The sequence below is a fragment of the Homarus americanus genome, unplaced genomic scaffold (assembly GCF_018991925.1).
Source record: "Homarus americanus isolate GMGI-L3 unplaced genomic scaffold, GMGI_Hamer_2.0 scaffold36188, whole genome shotgun sequence".
Taxonomy (NCBI): domain Eukaryota; kingdom Metazoa; phylum Arthropoda; class Malacostraca; order Decapoda; family Nephropidae; genus Homarus; species Homarus americanus.
Window position 1 is genome coordinate 184,991 of NW_024718183.1, and position 19,461 is coordinate 204,451.

A 19,461-nucleotide genomic window follows, 5' to 3' on the forward strand; every position below is an offset into this window, starting at 1 on the left:
AAGATGGTTTGAATCCAAAAATGGCACGGCGCGAGATGACTGCCAGCCACTCTCCACGTAAAAGAGTACACGCACCGCGTAAAGTGAGCATTCCATGTTCGACAGGGTACCGCGTAAACGTGGAAAAGTGTAAAAAAATATGCGTAAAGCGGGGGTAATACTGTAGTCCTGAGTACTACGTCTAGCTTTATACCTAGGAATGTAAATGCCTAGCATTAACTTGCCAGGCCAACATACAGGCAATTAAAACATCTAATAATTACTTAAATAAGTAATATTAGGACACGTCGCTACCTGGCATTTAATTGCGGTTCTCAAAACCCCCTCCTTCACACCCCGCCATACGCATCACGACCTTCATCTCTTGCCTGGCGATTCAGCTGTAAATACACACAAAAGAGAGCTCTGCGAATTTTTATTCTTTTTTAAAAAATGACGCGCGCATTTTCTATACCGAAACGTTTCCAGTTAATGTAGTCTCCATGCATAATTAGAAAATTATGTGGGCCCCGTGTGCATTCAGCTGACTACATTAAAGGTAAGTGCTCAGTCACACTGTATCCATTCCTCATTAATTATTACTTTTACTGTACTGTATCCATTCCTCATTATTTATTAATTTTACTGTACTGTATTTCATTGTAGTTTTATTTATTTAAAAAAAAAATTAGATTTATTTTTTATTTTTATTTTTTATCTGTCGGACTTATGACCATTCGGACTTACGACCTGGATTTGGGTCCCTAACCCTGTCGTAAGTCGGGGAGCACCTTTATACTGTATTTGTCGGCTCAAAAATATGCTGATGTAAGCTATGAAATAAATTTGAATCCAGTTGCTTCTGCACTGTTGCTTGAAGAGTTCAAATTTAGGAAGTTGGCAGCAGATATTTGGTCTGCAATCATGATGTGTCAGTTATTGACGAAGTTGGTGCTGGACTATGAGGACAGTTCATAAGTAGACAGATGTTTTGCTGCTGCTATACAAGGGATTCCATATTCCCTGTACAACTCATTTATGTAAATGTTGTTGAAAGCCCTTACACTAAAAGCCCAGCTAAGGAAGCAAGCCACAAATAATGCTTCAAGTGGTAGTGCTTATTTATTGCTATGTTCTTCCCTTCTTTCTCCTGCTTTGTTTGAGGAATAAGCATTAGCTAAGTATAGATCAGCTGTTGAGCAAGCTATTAATATTACTGTTCCCAGGAGTTCTAAGACCTTTCGGAAATCTAAAAGAGGAAGGACCAGCGGCTAGGTTCAGTTATCAACCTGGAGGAAACTTTAGAGGGGATAACAATTCAAGATGTAGTAGGGGTGGCCGTTTGTTCAGAAGTGGAAGGAGACCTTATTCCGCCACATCAGTGACCACTCCCTCCCATTGAAGACAGACATCTGGGTCGTCTAGGGGGTTGGGAAAACAGGTGGACTTCTTCCATATGGGCTTACATGACAATCAAAGGGGGCCTCACATGTACTTGGTTGAGGCACCTTCCCCTAGTGTTACCAAAAAGGGGTAAAAAAAACCAACCCCCTAACTCAGAATTTGTAATTCAACTGTTAAACAAAGGTGTGATAGAACTGTTGCAGTCAGAGAAGTGTTTCATGTTTCGCCTGTTCCCAGTCCCCAAGAAAGGCAGCGACAAATTGAGGTGGATTTTAGATCTTTCCGTCCAGAAATTTTTTTTTTTTTTTTCTAAAAACCAGTTTTTGTGATATAGCTCGGAATGCGACGTCAGCATATGTTACCTAGGTATGTTAATTCCTAGCCAATTTGCCAGGCCAACATACAGGCAATTAAAACATCTAATAATTACTTAATAAGTAATAAAAGGAGGACACTTTGCTACCTGCCATTTAATTGCAATTCTCAAACCCCCTTCTTCACCCCCCAATATACGCATCACGACCCTCATCTCTTGCCTCAGAGCGAACAGTAAATAAAAGTCAACTCTCGAGGGGTGGAGATGGGTGGGTTATGGACGTCGCATTCCGAGCTATATCACACAAACTGTTTTTAGAAAAAAAACGGCTTTTTGTTCACGCTCTGAATGCGACGACAATAAGAATACCCGAGCAGGAGGTGGAGAGGGAGGTGACTTTGCATACAAGGCTCTGCTGACTGAGGTCCAGATTATATTATAAACCATTTGGAATATTTCCAAAATTAGGAACATTTACCGGAAGGTAAAATATTTAGTTACACAAAAAGGATACTCACTTTATTCTGATGAGGAAGAAGCTCCTGGTAGTGGAGATTGACTAAGTGGGGGAGGGGAACTCGGCACCACCACATTTGAAGCATCTCTCAGAGACAGATGAAGATAGCTGTCTTTGAAAGTTTTTGAAGATCTCCAAAAGCCCATTTCCTTAATCTGACTGAGACTCATATGCCACAGAAAGGCCACAGACCCTGCATATTTCTTAGTGTCATGTGCCAAAAATTTCTTGCCAGGCTCTGCTTGATTCACTAATTGAGATAAGGATTTTGTCAATTGACTAGGAGATAATTTCTTACCATCCCTTGATGAGAAAACATAAGGGCCTCGATTAGGGAATTTGGTTAACCGTTCCTGAAGATTTTTAACTGGGCACAATATGTGAGGAACCCTTGTTTCATCCATTAGACGTTTTATCCTAATAGGTTGAGCTTGGAAATCTTCCCTTTCATTTTTTCTTAGGATCTCCGAAGGAAAAAAGATAACATCCTCGTCAGAAAATACCAATAATGATGGATTATTGGAAATTGAAATCAGTTCACCGATTCTCATACCCGTTGCTATTGCTAGAAGGAAAGCTGCCTTCTGGAGTAATTTATCCCTGTTCAGATTTATAATGTAATTAGGCCCCATAAGAAGATTAGTAACTTTTTCCAGAGACCAAGGCGGGATTCTCTTGGGTCGAGGAGGTCCCTGAATGAAAAAGGACGATCTTAGCATTTGATAAAGCCTTGGGTTGAAGGTAATATTAAAACCCCAAGCCAGAGGGTCAACCAATGCTGATTTATAAGATGCAATTGTCGATACTTGAAGGCCTTTAACTCTGAACAGAAATTCTAAATATTCTAATACAACTGTTTCCGATAATGAATCCGGAGTTGTTAACTTGATAAATTGTTGAAAAAGATTCTTGAGAATATAGAACTGAGAATATAGTACCTGGTCTAGACATCCTTGTTACAATTGTAGAGGATTCGGGCACCAGTCGAGCAGATCCAGGCACCAAGGCTGTAGGATCCAATATGGTGCAATTAAGAGGACTTTGCCTCAGAAGGATCTGAGTTTGTGAACCACTTTGGGCAATATTTTCACAGGTGGGAATAGATAGATTGAATTCCAAAGGTTCCAATCTAAGAGGAGGGCATTTCCTAAAAGATTTGACCCTTCCAGAGATGCATAAATTGGCATCTTGTGATTTGTTAGGGAGGCAAACAGATCTATCTGTGGAGTTCCAAACTTCTTCACTAGACTCTTGAACTCCGATACCCATAGGGACCATTCTGTTTCTGTCGATACTGGCCGGAGACGGGACAGCGCATCAACCCAATTGTTTTGCACTCCTGGTATATAAGTTGCTTTGAGGTAAAGTGTTTGTGTTGCACAAATACTGAAAAATTTTTCTGACAGTTGTAGAAGGGGCCAAGACCTTGTTCACCCTTGATGATTGAGACAAAACACTGCCGTTTTGTTGTCCATCGCAAACAGGATAGTCATGTTTTGTAAATTTGGGTTTGCCGACAAAAAGAATAGGACCACTGTTAATTGTTTTATATTTATGTGTTTGTCCCAAAGGAAGTTGCTCCACTTCCCTTGATTGAATTCCCCTTTTGAAGAATGGTATCCCCATCCTATTTTGGACGCATCCGTACAAACGACCAAACCTGTTTGAGGCGGAACCCAGAGAGAGGGACCTATTAGAATGTCCCAGTTTGTCCACCATAACAGATGATTCTTTATCTGAATAGGGAGAGAAGAAGTAACGTTTCTGTTTCTGCAAAGCAACTTCGAGCCCAGATGAGATAGTTGCTTCTTCCTTAACTTTCCCAATGGAACCACTATTGTGGCCAAATTCAACAGACTCAGAAGTTTTTCCCAATTGTGCCAAGAAATCTTGTGCTTTACACAAAAGGCTTCTACTTTGTTTATCAAATCTGTTACTTTTGTTCCTGGTAAACTGACTGACTGTCGATTTGTATCCCACTGGAGACCTAACCAATCCAACTTTTGACATGGTATTAAATTTGATTTTACCTAGTTTATCTTTAAACCAAGGTTTTGAAATAGTACTAGTGTACGTTGGGTCGCCCTTTGACAATCTTCGAAAGAGTTTCCCATTATCAGCCAATCGTGTAGATAAACAAAGGTTCTTATGCCCTCCTTTGCAAGGATCTTTCTGGGAATGTTTGCCAGTTTAGTAAAGACTTTTGGTGCAATTGTCAGACCGAATGGCATCACTGTGAATTGATAACTTAATTCCCCTAATTTGAACACCAGAAATTTTCTGTACCTGGGAGTAACAGGAACGTGATAATAGGCATCTTCGAGATTCACTTTTGAGATCCAAGCATTGGGCGGAAGCAGATGCCTCAGATGGTCGTAAGTGAGCATCTTGAAACTTCTTTTGGTAATAAATTTGTTTTGGATTGAAAGATCCAAAATCCACCTTAATTTGTCGCTGCCTTTCTTGGGGACTGGGAATAGGCGAGACATGAAACATTTACCTGACTGCAACGGTTCTATGACACCTCTGTTTAGTAGTTGACTTACAAATTTTGTAAGGTATGGGATTGGTTTTTGACCCATTTTTGGAAACGCTAGGGGAGGGCGCCTCAACCAAATCCATGTGAGACCCCCTTTGATTGTCTTGTAAGCCCATATGGAAGAAGTCCACCTGTTCTCCCAACCCTCTAGACGACCCAGTTGTCTGGCTGCATTGAAAGGGAGTAGTTACTGATGTGGTGGAATAAGGTCTCCTTCCGCTTCTGAACAAACGGCCACCTCTATTACGTCTTTGATTATTTCCTCCTCTAAAATTTCCCCAAGGTTGATAACTGACCCGAGCAGCTGGTCCTGTTCCTGTAAAACCTTCCTCTCTTAGGTTTCCGAAAGGGCTGGGGACTCCTGGGGACATTAATATTAATAGTATTCTCCAAGGATGATCTATAATTAACCAATGATTGTTCACCAAACAAAGCCGGAGAAAGAGGAGAAGAACGTATCAACAAATAAGCGCTATTACTTGAAGCATTATTTGTTGCTTGTTTCCTTAGCTGGACTTTCAGTCTAAGGGCTTTCAACAAATGATCTAAAAATGAGTTGTACAGGGAATATGGGATTCCTTGTAAAGCAGCAGCAAAACATTTGTCCACGTCTGAATTTTCTTCATAGTCCAGCACAAACTTAGTTAATAAGCGACACATCATAATTGCAGACCAAACATCTGCTGCCATTTTCCTAATTTTAAATTCTTCAAGCAGTAGTGCAGGGGCAACTGGTTTCAATTTTTTTTCATAACTTACAGTATATCAACATATTTTGAAGCCGACAAATATTGGGAAAGATCATATAAGAAACTCTTTTCGTCATTAAATTGGAACTTCAAGAAACTAAACGTGAGCATTCCAGTCAGCAGGAATGAATGTTAAGTCCTTCAATAAATTAGCCCAGACCTCGTTTATTTCAGAGATCATCTTTGGGCAAATATCAGGCCAAGAAAGTGTAGTATCACCCTCCAAAACCAATGAATGATGACCCAAAGTCGCTTGTCCTTCCTCTCTCTTTGTAGTTGCTGAGATATGAGGAAGCTTAGAGACATTTTCATAAAATATTTTGAATAAGGAATCCACAGATTCAGATGTATTAGAAAATAAAGAAGACTTAAATCTTACCAATGTTATCCATGGCCTGTTAGAATCACCCTTACACTCAATATTATCCAGCAGCTGCGTGTCAGTCGACAACAGCCTGTTTCCACTCGCAGTAACCAACACTTTTGCCCAGGTGGAAGTGGTTGCCAAGATGTGGATAGGATGAAGTCAGTCTCAACAGGTTCTTCCTGCTCAAGAGACTGAATACTATGATTAGAACCAGGCTCATCGTCCTGATCCTGGAATCCACTGAATTCAGATTGAGTAGATAGAGGTTTCTGTGGACTTCCTACTGCCCCACTGTCTGGAGGATCCAATAACGTACTTTTCTTTGCAGAAGCAGTCTTGTCTAAGTGGGGATTAAGTCTCTTACCTAACACCAATAAACCTAAACTTTCTGCCAACTTGGGATCTTTCCATTGTTGTACATTCAAAAATTTACTCTTCAAGGCCTTATTCCACCTATTTTTAATTTGTAATTGCAATAAATCTTTCTTATCACCTGTAGCTTAATGAAATTGAAAAATTTGATCATAACAAACTGCACAATCCATTGGTGAAAATAAGTTATTTGAGACACAGCTGCCATGAATTATGCAAGCCACATGAGGATCTATCTTAGTAATCCAAGTCGCTTTACATGCTTTATAATTACATGTAGTATGGCCCCCTTGGGTCTTGGGTGAAACTACTACTACTGAATTCAAATTCTCTACTGACAGACAATTCCTTGAATGTAGTGCCTGAGCTGAACTTCCTAGTCCTTGTAGCTCAGCACTCAATACTATCTCCTCAGGGACAGTTCCATAGTCTCCTCCATCATCCATAGGCCCGGACTACTGACCTTTATCCTCCAGTTGCACATCACTCATCTAAACTAGGAGACCACCATGAGTCACATTATATCATTATAAAACAAAATAATAATAATAATAAGGGAGAAAGCATTTCCTCCCAAACTTAATCAATATGACTCATAATGTTATATTATTCATAAGTTAATTCATTAAGATCTCTTATTGTTATACAAGTCACTCATATGACAAATATAAACAAATAACTCACTAAGTCGTATCTCCCTCCCGACTCTTATATCAAGTATCCCTTAGCTCAATGAAACTTATTTATTCATTTTTGCTTTTTTATAAAATAATTTCATTGATAACATTTCATTTAGAGGGATCAAGATCTTTATTTGTTGCCAATCAGGGGCACAGACATTATCCCCCAAGTAAACACTTAAGGGAAAATTCCTCCGTGTGCACTATCACCCGGCAGGGTTGACAGTGCTGAGACGCTAACATAGCGCTCTATTGGCAGCAACGTTCACTCTTACTCTAGCAATATTTATTGGGTTGAGAATTCCACCCTGAATTGTTCTCATATAACCCATAGAAGGTGCAAAGTCCATTTCAACATAACTCTAGATTGCTAGGAAGACCGGAAGGTCAACATTCCGGAAGAAACGCTAAGTCTAGCAGCCTCGCTAAAGTTCGCCTGGAAAGGCTGAACCCGCTACTGAGGACATAAAAAAATAAAGTTATGAAGAGACAAACTCAACTCCGGCCTTTTTGCTGAGAACAAATAGAAACCCAAGGGCGGAAGCCCAAGGGTTTTTGTGAACGAACATAAGAGTAAGGAGAGAGACAGTCATGGTATTCATACTAGAACGTGAATAATTAGGACAAAGAAGATTGTAAACAATATACATATATATGTATATAGATAGACCCCGACTTACGACGGGGTTAGGGACCCAAATCCAGGTCGTAAGTCCGACATAGATAAAAAAAAAATAATAAATAAATAAAAAAAAAAAAAAATAAATAAATAAATAAATAAATAATCTACAATGAAATACAGTACAGTAAAAGTAATGAATAATGAGGAATGGATACAGTACAGTGAAAGTAATAAATAATAAGGAATGGTTACAGTGTGACTGAGCACTTACCTTTAATGTAGTCAGCTGAATGCACATGGGGCCCCCATAATTTTCTAATTATACATGGAGGCTACATTAACTGGAAACGTTTCGGTATAGAAAATGCGTGTCATTTGAAGAAAAAAAAAAATCTGAGGCGGTCGTAAGTCCCGACGGTCCTAAGTCGAAGCCGTCGTAAGTCGGGGTCTGTCTGTGTAATTAGATATATTCACATATTCTCTTTCAGTGAAGACGAGCCCGGGAGGGCGCAGCAACATTCACTGAGTGACTTAAAGGCAAGGGATAGTCACAATGATCTAAACGACTTCACAAAGAAAATGTGTTTTGGTCGCCATGCTGACCAAAGGTCGTATAAGAAAATGCCCCAAATACAATAAATGAGAGACATAACAAAATAAAAGTCACTCTACTTCATCACTGTGCTATTAAGTACAAATACTGTACAGTATATACAATCCTCGCGGGGGTGAGTATTTCAGCAATTAGAACACAAATTCATGGAGCTTTCCTTTGTGTACATTTATAGCTGAATCGCCAGGCAAGAGATGAAGGGTCGTGATGCGTATGATGGAGGGTGAAGGAGGGGGTTTGAGAATTGCAATTAAATGCCAGGTAGCGACGTGTCCTCCTAATATTACTTCTTAAGTAATTATTAGATGTTTTAATTGCCTGTACTGTATGTTGGCCTGGCGAATTGGCTAGGAATTAACATACCTAGGTAACATATGCTGACGTCGCATTCAGAGCTTGAGCAAAAAGACATTTGTTTTTTCTAAAAACCTTTTTTTTTATATAGTTCAGTTTCTTATGTAAAACCATCGTCACTCACGAAAACAATGCCGTCTTGTCTACTCTTGCATGTTTGAATATTCTACGTATTATTTCACATATATAAACATTAATTCAATCAAATACATATTCAGTAATAAACAATAATGAATCTTTTGTACATATTCTTAAGATAAATGACTATGTTTCCTTGAGAGAGCACGTATACATTGGCGTTCCACTATCAGTCTCACTTTTTTTCTTTAATATCAGTGGTTACTTCTACTGTACATAAAATAACATTAATTGAAACATACATGTTTTTTATACTAATTTTACTACCACAACAACCAGTATCTTATTTTCTTCAGTTTCAGGTGGATAACTGACATTATGGGTGTAAACATTGACAACAATGCCGTCTCTTATCCTCTTGTGTTTTTTAATATTCTACGTATCATTAATGAATCGTATTGTCCATTTCGCATATATATAGATTAATTCAATCCAATACATATTCAGTAATAAACAATAATGAATCTTTTGTACATATTCTTAAGATAAATGACGCCGTTTCCTTAAATGCGCACGTATATTTTGGCATTCTAATCCATCTCACTTTTTTCTTTGCCATTAGTGGTTAGCCACTTCTATTGTTCCATTTATTAACATTAAATAACATTACGTAAAACATAGGAATTAAGATACCTAGGTAGCATTTGCTGACCCGATTCGAGCTATATCACAAAAACTGGTTTTTATAAAAAAACGGCTACATTTATATTGTATAGGGTGCATTCATAAACATTTAAGGAATATAGTTTGTATTTTTCATTGATTTTATTGTTTTGGGGGAAAAGAGGGTAAAAAGCCACACAAAAGATATGAAAAGGTCACACTTGGGAACGCATCTCATTATTATTGCTTTATTTTAGTGGTAATTAATGATTCAGGATACAGTACCATGATTCACCTTACACTGCAATATTGGAGGACACATTACCACCGTTATTCGAGGCTTTACTGTACAGTATATTGTATTTTTTTGTTTCTAAATCAAGTTAGAGTAATGACATGATTTTTCCACAACTTATATGATTTTTTATGTAAATAAATGTTGTGGCAGGTGGCACTTGGCAGTGAATTATAAATATTTAACCTCAAAAAAAAAAAAAAAGATATTAATAGAGGTAAACATTGAAAAAAAAAAGTGTCGGGGGGGGGAGGTCTGCTGACTTCCTGAACGATCCATACATCACCTGATGTGCCGGGAGGGTTGGTATGTGTGCCTGTATGTGTTCATGTTCAGTTATACCATCAACTATATATACGACAGGATATGTCGTTAGGAACAGATATGTGAGGATACCCTCAGGCGGAGGACAGCAGGGTTACCACCATAATACAGGACCAAAACACACATATTCCACTATCCCTCGTCCGTGGTGTCATATTGATTTGCACATAATCTAAGCGTTTGCTTTTTTACTAGTACCTGCAAATTTAAGTATGAATTTGTATTTCATAAATTATTGCAACTCCAAGGTATAATGATACAGTACAGATACAGTGGTCCTCAGTTAATCTAACACAATTGCTCCAGAAGGTCGTTTGTTCACCATAACTTGTTAATCAAACCATTGTTTCAATGATTTTGGGTAATTAGTTCAGTCACCGAAAATTACATACAAAGTATAAAAAATGCAGTAGTACACTTACTTTGAGTTGTGTATGTAGAAGGCCCTGTTGATGATGATGGGAATTAGAAGTGGGGTGGAGGAGAAGGAGAAGAGAAGGAAGTGAAAAGAGAAAATCACCCCATGCTTGATGCCATCATTTCACCCATAAAATTTTTAGTTCACTAGGTGAATTCAAGATTAATCTTTAAATCAACACTGCGCTGCACTATATATTGTCAATATGTTCAATAAATTTCAGAATGACCATAATTGTACAAAACGTAAAAATACTCTGGTTCAAGAGACCCACAAGCAAGATGTTTCCTCCACTGAACAGAGATACAAACTGAGGCCTTGGTGGTGAGTGAAGTGGCTGATGCACCACAAAAACTAGTTCGTACTACAATTATGTTAAATAAGTGTTAAAATGACTAAAAAAAAATTAATATAAAACTTTGAAAATTATTGAATAGTACAACCTTCTTAATATTTACTCCAATTTTAACGAACGTAAGCCCTAGAACCGATTTCTGTATTGGCGGACTAATCTTCCAGCTGGTGAGCAAGCCAAAGCATGTCGAAACATCTTCGTAAGAATTTTGTTAACCGAATTTTTGTTTGTTAACCAAAATGAAGATTCTTATGGAAGGTATACCACTGTATATACTATCCTAGTTTTATGTCTTTATATCTTGATCCTTTCCATAATTAAAATCATAGTCTTTATAGATACGCCTCACTTCCTCTTTACCTTAAACTATAACTGAAAAAAGAATGAATGGAAACATTCTGTTGTAGTTCAGGACAAACTGCATAAAACTTCATTATATTTTACAGATTAGATTACTACTTCTTGTCGAGCTCCTTATGAGGGATCATCTGGAGGACATCCCAGGTCTTAAAACTCAACACCTACGCTACATACTCTTCTGATGTGAACATAACTTCCGAGATTGGCAAGAAGAGAGATTGGGTAACAAGTACAAGGCATACTTTAAAACACTATACAACTGTCTCTCCACTGAGAAGCTACCACATTACTTCATTGATAAATGCAACATGATGGAAACTATACTAAGAACGCTACATGCGACAGATACAGGTTAAGACTTTGTTTCATACAAATATATACTGTAGATCTACAAGTCATGTCCTCTTTTGGAAGTAATGCCATTTTTGCAAGTTATTATGTCTTCTTTTATCCCAACTGAATACTGATAAGCCATGTGATTCTCACTTCAGGCACGGGTGAGGAACATAAAGGACAATATTCCTATCTACTTGATGCACACTATGTATCGCATGAGGACTGCAGAAGATTTTTATCCAATGCTCGACATCCTCGAGCTTTACAAACTTGTCACAAGGAAGACATTTGGCTTAGGACAACTAAACCCACAGCTGCTACAACTGGGATGCAGATGAATTTCAGGAAGAACAGGTGAGGTCATAGATTAATTAAAGTTTTGTCTAGTTTGTATCGGGTCCATATCTTAGAAATAAATCGTCTTGACGTTTGGGCTTTTGATTGTTGAGCAACAGAAATTGGGCAATGAACTCAAAATCATCATGGCCACCCTGGTGAAATGAATGTTTAATGTTGAAGGGATACAACGTTACTCATTTATACTTACACTCAATTTTTTGGGTAGATATCAACTGTTCAATAGCGTCTGGCAGTATTGCAAGCACAGTTTTACCAAAAAAAGTGATATATGCATCATCTCTTCACCACTTACCACAGTCTCCCTCACCACCACTACCGCCTCCCCCATCATCACCACTACCTTTATTATCAGCACTTAAACATAATTTCAGTGATGCAGAGATGGATTAGCGTCAACCAGAGAAAGCCTAATATTACGATACAGTCGGCCCTTCACATACGCGGGTTTAGCATTCACGGATTCGCAAATACGCGGATTGCCCCGCCGGAGGAATATTCTGTACATTGAAGTAATTGAAGGACATTCACTGCCAAGGCACCGAACACTGCACACCGCCGCCTCCCGCTATCTCACACACAACACGCGTTCTCACTCAGTCAGTCTCGCTTAAACGCCGCTGTGTTGACATCAGCATAGTAGTTGCAAAATATTACATTTCCGTGAATGTATTATATCAAGCACAGTATGAATAGAATATCACTAATATAACGGGTAACATATCTTGAACATCGGAATTTGTAAAGTCTTGTTTTCATGTAGTTTATCCTAATTTACATTGAAATACATTACGCCAGCAAAACTACTATTTATTTCTTGTTGAAATGACCCACGATTACAGTGGAAAGTGATTTCGTTGTTACCGTAATCGCCAATGGTTTTCAGTTAAAAACTGTTGTATTACAATAATATTCTATCCTAGTTCACTTGTGATGCAACAGTTTTAACTGAATACCATTCAAAAGCTATTACGGTAACATCTTTTGAACAAAGAAAGGCAGTCATTGTTTTTGGTTAATGATTATCCCACTTTCCACTGTAATGCACTATTTCAGCAAAAATATTACATTTCCGTGAATGTAGTATATCAAGCACAGTATGAGTAGAATATCATTGCAATATAACAGTATTTTAACCAAAACTTAAAAAAATGATTAACATCTCTTGAACATCGGAAGGTTAGGTAAATCTTTTGTTTTCGCTATGTATTTTATCCTATTTTACATTAAAAACATCACGTTTCAGCAAAACTACTATTTATTTCGAGAATATATTCATTCAGGCACAGTTATAAAATATACATGTGATGTAACATTTTTAACTGAAACGATTCAAAAAACGAGCCGCTCTAGCTGATACTCAACAGCTGGTGGTAAGGCCATGCTGCCAGTAAACAATAGGAGGTTGAAGTAGATTACCGGGTATTATATTAAGTGTGAAATATCGAAAAGGTTTTATTAATGTATTTGTAGATCAATGAGAAGTGATATAATATATGATATGATAAGTTAGCCTGTAAGAACCTCAACATAGACTACTGAAAACACGTTGTAAGGTAATTTAGCCTATTGTAAGTTGGTGAGCTTCATTTGCTGAAGGAACTGCACAACTTTTCATTACTAATTGGTACTTATTTTACGCTTCCATTGTTTACTGGCAGTAAATGGTAAATATTTTTCATGTCTGAAGCTAAAGTAGATCCCCCCACACTAGTGGTGGAGGTGTTACATGTTTTATCCCAGCAGTGGGTGGACCAGCATTTAGCTTAAGGTCCGCTGAGTAATATTCCTACAAATCTTAAAAAAAAAAAAAAAAAATTTCCAAATTATCCAACCGGATTAAAGGGGTCCGAATTAACGAGGGTCGACTGCACACACACAGGCACTCCAACAGAACAATAACAATCCACAAGCACTGATCACCATATACACAAGTTACACAAACTTGACACACGTTATCTACTACTTCCATTATACTGTACACATCCCAAGAATTGCTGTATTTTAGACCTTTTGGTTTTTTTTAACTGCCTTCACATGGCAGGAAATGCTGTCACAGACAGTCTAAATTCAAAAACTTACACGGGGGAGCATGTCTCCAGTCCCCACAAAACTCGCGCCTTCGGCGCGCCATGGTTCTATAGAACTCTGGGCTAAAGCCCCCAATGTCCTGAAGGTCAAGTAATGGCCCTGCTGTTAGGTGTAAAAAAAAAAAAGACATACATTAAGCTTCATTTCTTACACACATGTAACCAAAAGGAAACAATGCTTGGACTGTAGTTCACCAGATGGCCATGAGGCAGTATTCAGATAGAAGACACCTCAGCTGACAAATGAAGTGAGAATTCCATTCCATATGCCAACTTGGCGGGATGATGAATATTGTTAATGCGAGTTTGTTTACATTGCAAATAGGGAAGTGGTCTTAATATATCAGCATCCTTAACATGAATTATCTCACATTGGGATATCATAAATAACGGTTTACCTGTACAGTACTGTTGTCCCGGTTCTTGTTCATCAAAGTCTGCCTTTAGGAATAATGTACAGTTTGGACTCCACTAATCCTGGACCCAATAGTACGGCAGCTTCGATACTCAGGCCGGTCACATAGCTAACTTCTAGTGGCTGTTGCCACTATTTTACATTTAACTAGTTATAAATTACCCCTAAATATGGCTCTTAAGAGACAAGCAAGGAGTGGAAGTGGTTGTAATGCAGCAAACGGTAAGCATTTGACATTAACTATTTTAGAAAAGATGTCTATAATGGTAGACAGTAATAACACATTATATGCATTATTTTGCCTTTTATAACCTTGGCTTCGATGGTTGGATTTTACTAATCCGGAACTGGTCTGATCCAAAGTTTCCCGGATTAGCGAGGTCCAACATGTACTGAAAATCTGTTTTCAATTTCAATTCCATCCCCGCCACTGTTTTCAGCTTCCTAAATCTCATTTGATATTGTTCAGTGCTTTTCTTTAGAATTTTTAACTTTCAGCCACACTAAAGTCATTTATTGGGACATGGTCAGACCCACAATCTGCCCCTGGATAGGTCTTGACTTGGGTTACTGAATTTCTGATTTGTTTATAAATTAAAATGTAGTGTACAGTTGTACTTCCACTTAACGCGGTCAATTGAACCCACAGGGTACAGCGTTAAGTGAAAACCGCGTTAAGTGAACAACAGAACATATGGGATTAATTCCAATAGAGACTGGCCCGACCCCCAAACTCCACTTTTTGATGACACACAACTATGTTGTAGTAAAAATATTATCTTAACTATGATGGTATGCACACACAATTAATAATTAAGAGAAATATCAATAATATTAGGTTTTTAACACTTACATTAGTAGAAAAGATGGCTGGGCACCCACGGGGATGGGGGCTGGTTCAGGCAGAGGGCAGATTATTGGCCCTCACCTGTATCATATATCACTATCCACCACCACAGGCTTGCAGGGCCTCTTTGTCAAACCCTCAAAGTCCATATAAGTCCATATCCTCACTATAATTGTCACTATCACTGACTTGGGCGGCTGTGGTGGGTGGCGGGTGAAAACTTCGGTAATGTTTGATGACTGGGCGACCTTGTGCGCATCGTCTCACGCCGCTCTCCGCGTATATGAGTAGATGAACCGCGTTAAGTGAAAGTTCGGTTTTGGCGAGGCACAGCGTATATGAGAAATCGCGTTAAGTGAAACCGCGTAAAGCGGGGTAATACTGTATTTGATTCCTGACAATGCTATTTACATTATTCTGGGGTGAGATCCATGTATAGAGATGCCTAGGGTGTTGTTCAAACCATGTATTTGCAAATTATCATGTTATTTTCCTTACAAAATTCAATTAAAATTTCTCCTCTTTCATTTCTTTTACCCAACCCATGTGGTTGTACTTATGGTGTTCCTTTCCCTTTCCCAACTTCTGCATTAAAATCAACCATTATAATCAGACATTCATTAAACTTTTAAGTGGCATTGCTCTCTTTAAAACTTCTTAAATATTTCTTAAGACTTCGACCTCAATATCATTTGTTGGTGCATAAACCTGTATTATTGCCAAGTCCATGAGTTTAGCATTAAACTTGACTAAGAAAACTTTCTGACACTGCCCAACATCCCTTTACATTATTGTTCAACTTTTAGTTTACAAGAATATCAACATCTCTCTCATGCTTTTCACCAACTAAATATATGAAGAAAAAATCTATATTTTTAATGCTATTTGAACCTACAGTGAGTTCTGCTATAACGCGCGTGTTTTGACAACGCGAATTGGCTCTAATGCGATTTATGAATAGAGGAACGATATTTGTATAACGCGAATGCTTGTTTGCTGTAACGCGATTTTTGCTTACTATTTCTCCAATTTCGTGGTATTAACTGTGAATATGGTAAAGAAGAATATCTCCAAGAAGCGTTCTGATGATCGCATTCCCAGTGATGATCGTAAAAGAAAAGCTATAACCCTTGAAGAGAAGCTCGATGGTATCAACCTCAAAATCACCCTTCTCCCCCATCAAGTTATATTCATATTTTTTCAAGGTAAAGTGTTACATTTACTGTAAGATTTCATTATTAGATGTGAATGTAACATTTATTTAGACTGTGCTATCCTTTGTGTTAGGCTAACTACTAATTTTTTTTTTATTTCGAGTAGTAATCTGCACCTAACCCTATTTTCTCGATAAGCCCTGTTATTTCTATTACGCGAATTTCTATAACACGATGTTTTACAAGAACACAACTATCGCGTTATAGCAGAACTGACTGTATTCATCTTACTTTACTTCATAATCATAAGACTTACTGTATATTCCTACAAAAAGAATAAGTGGAGTGCATGAGTAATAATTTACTGACAATAAGACAGTGCTAGGCAGAGGTCTAATAATAACCTTAGCTACCACAGTATCTAATGGGTTTCCCTCACAGAATAAGTTGGATGATGGTGAGGATGTCCTGTATAGTGATTCAGAGGAGGAGTATGAACACCGCATGATGAAGGTAATGTAACACGTTGTTTTAGTTTATTTTGTCAAGAAAATACTTAATCATCAAAGTTATTCCTTTGCTCAATAACATGTGGTACAGTGCCTCTCACAAATGTGTCCCAGTTTCAATTCCCGGGCCAGGTCAGATTGGAGAATGGTGTTATCCATTATGACCACCCTACCAAATAAATAAGGTTTTCGCCAGATACTATGGTCCCCCTGTACTAACACTGAACAAGGAAGGTAGTAACAAAACAAAATACAGGCCAGTTGCCCAAATGGCTAATAAACTGACAATGGTGGTGGAAATGATTTAATACTTACTACTGTATTAACTTCTGCAACAAAGTTTTTTCTTCACTTTAATGGAGAGATTTAGTTTACACTATGATTTACACCTGTACAGTCTCACTCAAAAGTTTGTTAACTCTCCCAGCCTGCTATTGCTACACTGCCTGCTTCAGATGTTTGAAACGGTCTCTTTTATCCTCTTCACCAAATGATCGGCTCATTAGCCGCTTGGGCGATCGGTCACATCTCTGTTATGCACTGTTGGCAAATACTGGGTATGCACCGGCTCCTGAATGTACCTGAACCTGCTCCAGTGTTGGTCAAGTCTTGTCTTGTCTTGTCTTGTCTTGCCTTGTCTTGAAAGAGCTCACACTCGGTGCCGTCACAACACCTTCTGGTAGATTGTTCAAAGAGTTCACAACTCTCACTCCGAAAAAGTTTGCCCTCACAATTTTCTGGACTTGCAGCTTCTTCAATCTTGAGCTGTGACCCCTTGTGGGGTAAGCGTCCGCCAGCTCCAAGTAAGGACACTCGACTGAGTAGTGCCCCTTGAGATGCTTATACACCTCAATTAGGTCCCCCCTTTCCCGTCTGTAGTATAAGCTAGGCAAGTTCAGGCGCTCCAATCTCTCAGGGTAGCTGAGGTGCAGGCACCAACCAGAACATGAAACCAATATGAATAAATCTAAAGATTCGAAGTAACAGACTCAAGTTCATACATCTGAAGCAGACAGTGCAGCAAAAGCTAGCGAGGAGAGTTAACGAACTTTTGAGTGAGACTGTACCATTAAAATATTAACATCTAATCTGAAAAATAAATTTATTTCTAATACTGTACATTAAAACCCCAGATAGTTGAGATCCCCCAAATCTTGAGCCAGATCCTACACGGGATTATCAAAACACTAAACCCTCAATAACTCGGCTCTGGCCTTATCGAGTTACCCCAAATTTCAACTTGTCGAGGCACTTCCCCGCTCCTACAAAAGTACAACATTAAAAAATTATCAACCCATATATGTGTACAATCAAAGATAAAAGTCGTGTCTCGGTTTTGTCCGAAGAATAAATATAACTCGTTAAACATTATGAGAGCCCCCTACCACAAGGCAGAGCGCACCAAAAGTTTAGCCCTTCGGCATAGGTTTTCTCCAAATTTCATGACACGACGTTTGTCTTTCATTGTACTGTACATGTAATTACTAAATGTAAAGAAGTAACACTTACCAGCAATGCAGGTGAAGAATGAAGCATCATAGTAGGTGACAGAGGCATGGTAGGTGATGCAGGTGGCCAGATATGCCGAGATTTTCCCAAATAGATTTATATATCTTGGCATTTCTCGAGTTATACAAATATATTCCAAGACCATATCCGTGCTGAGTTATATGAAATTCCGAGTTATCAAATGCCGAGTTATCGAGGATTTACTGTACATCAGTCTCTTAAATTTAGACCTGCATCTGATGTTCAGTGAGTCTGTCTGGAATACTGTACTGTACATACAGAGTATGTACAATCCACATGACCAAGAGCCAGAGTGCCTAACAGTACATACACTACACGACTGGCAGTGTCGTAGATTTGTTGTTACTGAAGGGAAGGAATGACTTCTGAGACTTGTAAACGAAGTATATAATTCAATGAATATGCAGGCAATGACTGTTATGCAATGGGGTTAGGGAGCTCAAAAAGCCATTGCTAAGTGATTATTCATATACTGTATTGATATTAATAACTTACGGGGAAAAATAGGTTCCATTCCCGAGACCATGAAGATCCCATGCAAGTTTTATGTACTGCTGCTATAATGATTAAATAATGTCTAAATAACTAAAATCATTTATAAATAGACAAAAACAATAAATTTATACAAAAAATTATTTTCAATTACAGGTAAACCTCTAAAGTATTCACGATATCCCACTCATCCATGATAATTTGTGTGAACAAAGATGATATATTAAAACCACTTTTCGGTTTGTAATGTAAACAAACTCGCATTAATGATATTTGCCATCCTGCCAAGTTGGTATATGGAACGCATCACTCGCTTCATTTGTCAGCCGAGGTGCCATCTATCTGAACGCTGCCTCTTGGCCATCTGGTGAGCTTGAGTCCAGGCATTTTTTCTTCTTGGTTACCCACAAGGGGTCACAGCTCAAGATTGAAGAAGCTGCAAGTCCAGAAAACTGTGAGGGCAAACTTTTTCGGAGTGAGGGTTGTAAACTCTTGGAACAATCTACCAGAGTGTTGTGACGGCACCGAGTGTGAGCTCTTTCAAGACAAGACTTGACCAACGCTGGAGCGGGTTCAGGTACATTCAGGAGCCGGTGCATGCCCAGTATTTGCCAATAGTGCGTGACAGAGACGTGACCGATCGCCTGGGCGGCTAGCAAGCCGATCTTTTGGTGAAGAAGATAAATAAAAAGGAAAAGTAATCAGAGACGTCAACCGATCGCCCAA

General features: G+C 38.5%; 2 protein-coding genes across 2 annotated transcripts in view; both read left to right on the plus strand.

Annotated features, from left to right (window-relative positions):
* LOC121859232 (CAD protein-like) overlaps positions 1-19,461 on the plus strand; it is a gene marked incomplete at its 5' end in the record, with an annotated part of 317,185 nt that overhangs the window by 128,251 nt on the left and 169,473 nt on the right.
* On the plus strand, positions 11,048-17,155 carry LOC121859233. The gene is made up of 3 exons (XM_042355969.1): positions 11,048-11,356; positions 11,497-11,695; positions 16,646-17,155. The coding sequence occupies exons 1-3, from the start codon at positions 11,314-11,316 to the stop codon at positions 16,710-16,712; spliced, it is 309 nt and encodes a 102-aa protein (XP_042211903.1). The 5' UTR covers positions 11,048-11,313; the 3' UTR covers positions 16,713-17,155.

What these genes read in the sequence shown, in the direction of transcription:
- LOC121859233 (XM_042355969.1), top strand. Translation starts at nt 11,314, where the DNA reads ATGATGGAAACTATACTAAGAACGCTACATGCGACAGATACAG. An exon ending in GCTACATGCGACAGATACAG is followed by an intron (nt 11,357 to 11,496) that starts GTTAAGACTTTG and finishes TTCTCACTTCAG; the next exon opens with GCACGGGTGAGGAACATAAA. An exon ending in ATGAATTTCAGGAAGAACAG is followed by an intron (nt 11,696 to 16,645) that starts GTGAGGTCATAG and finishes TTTCCCTCACAG; the next exon opens with AATAAGTTGGATGATGGTGA.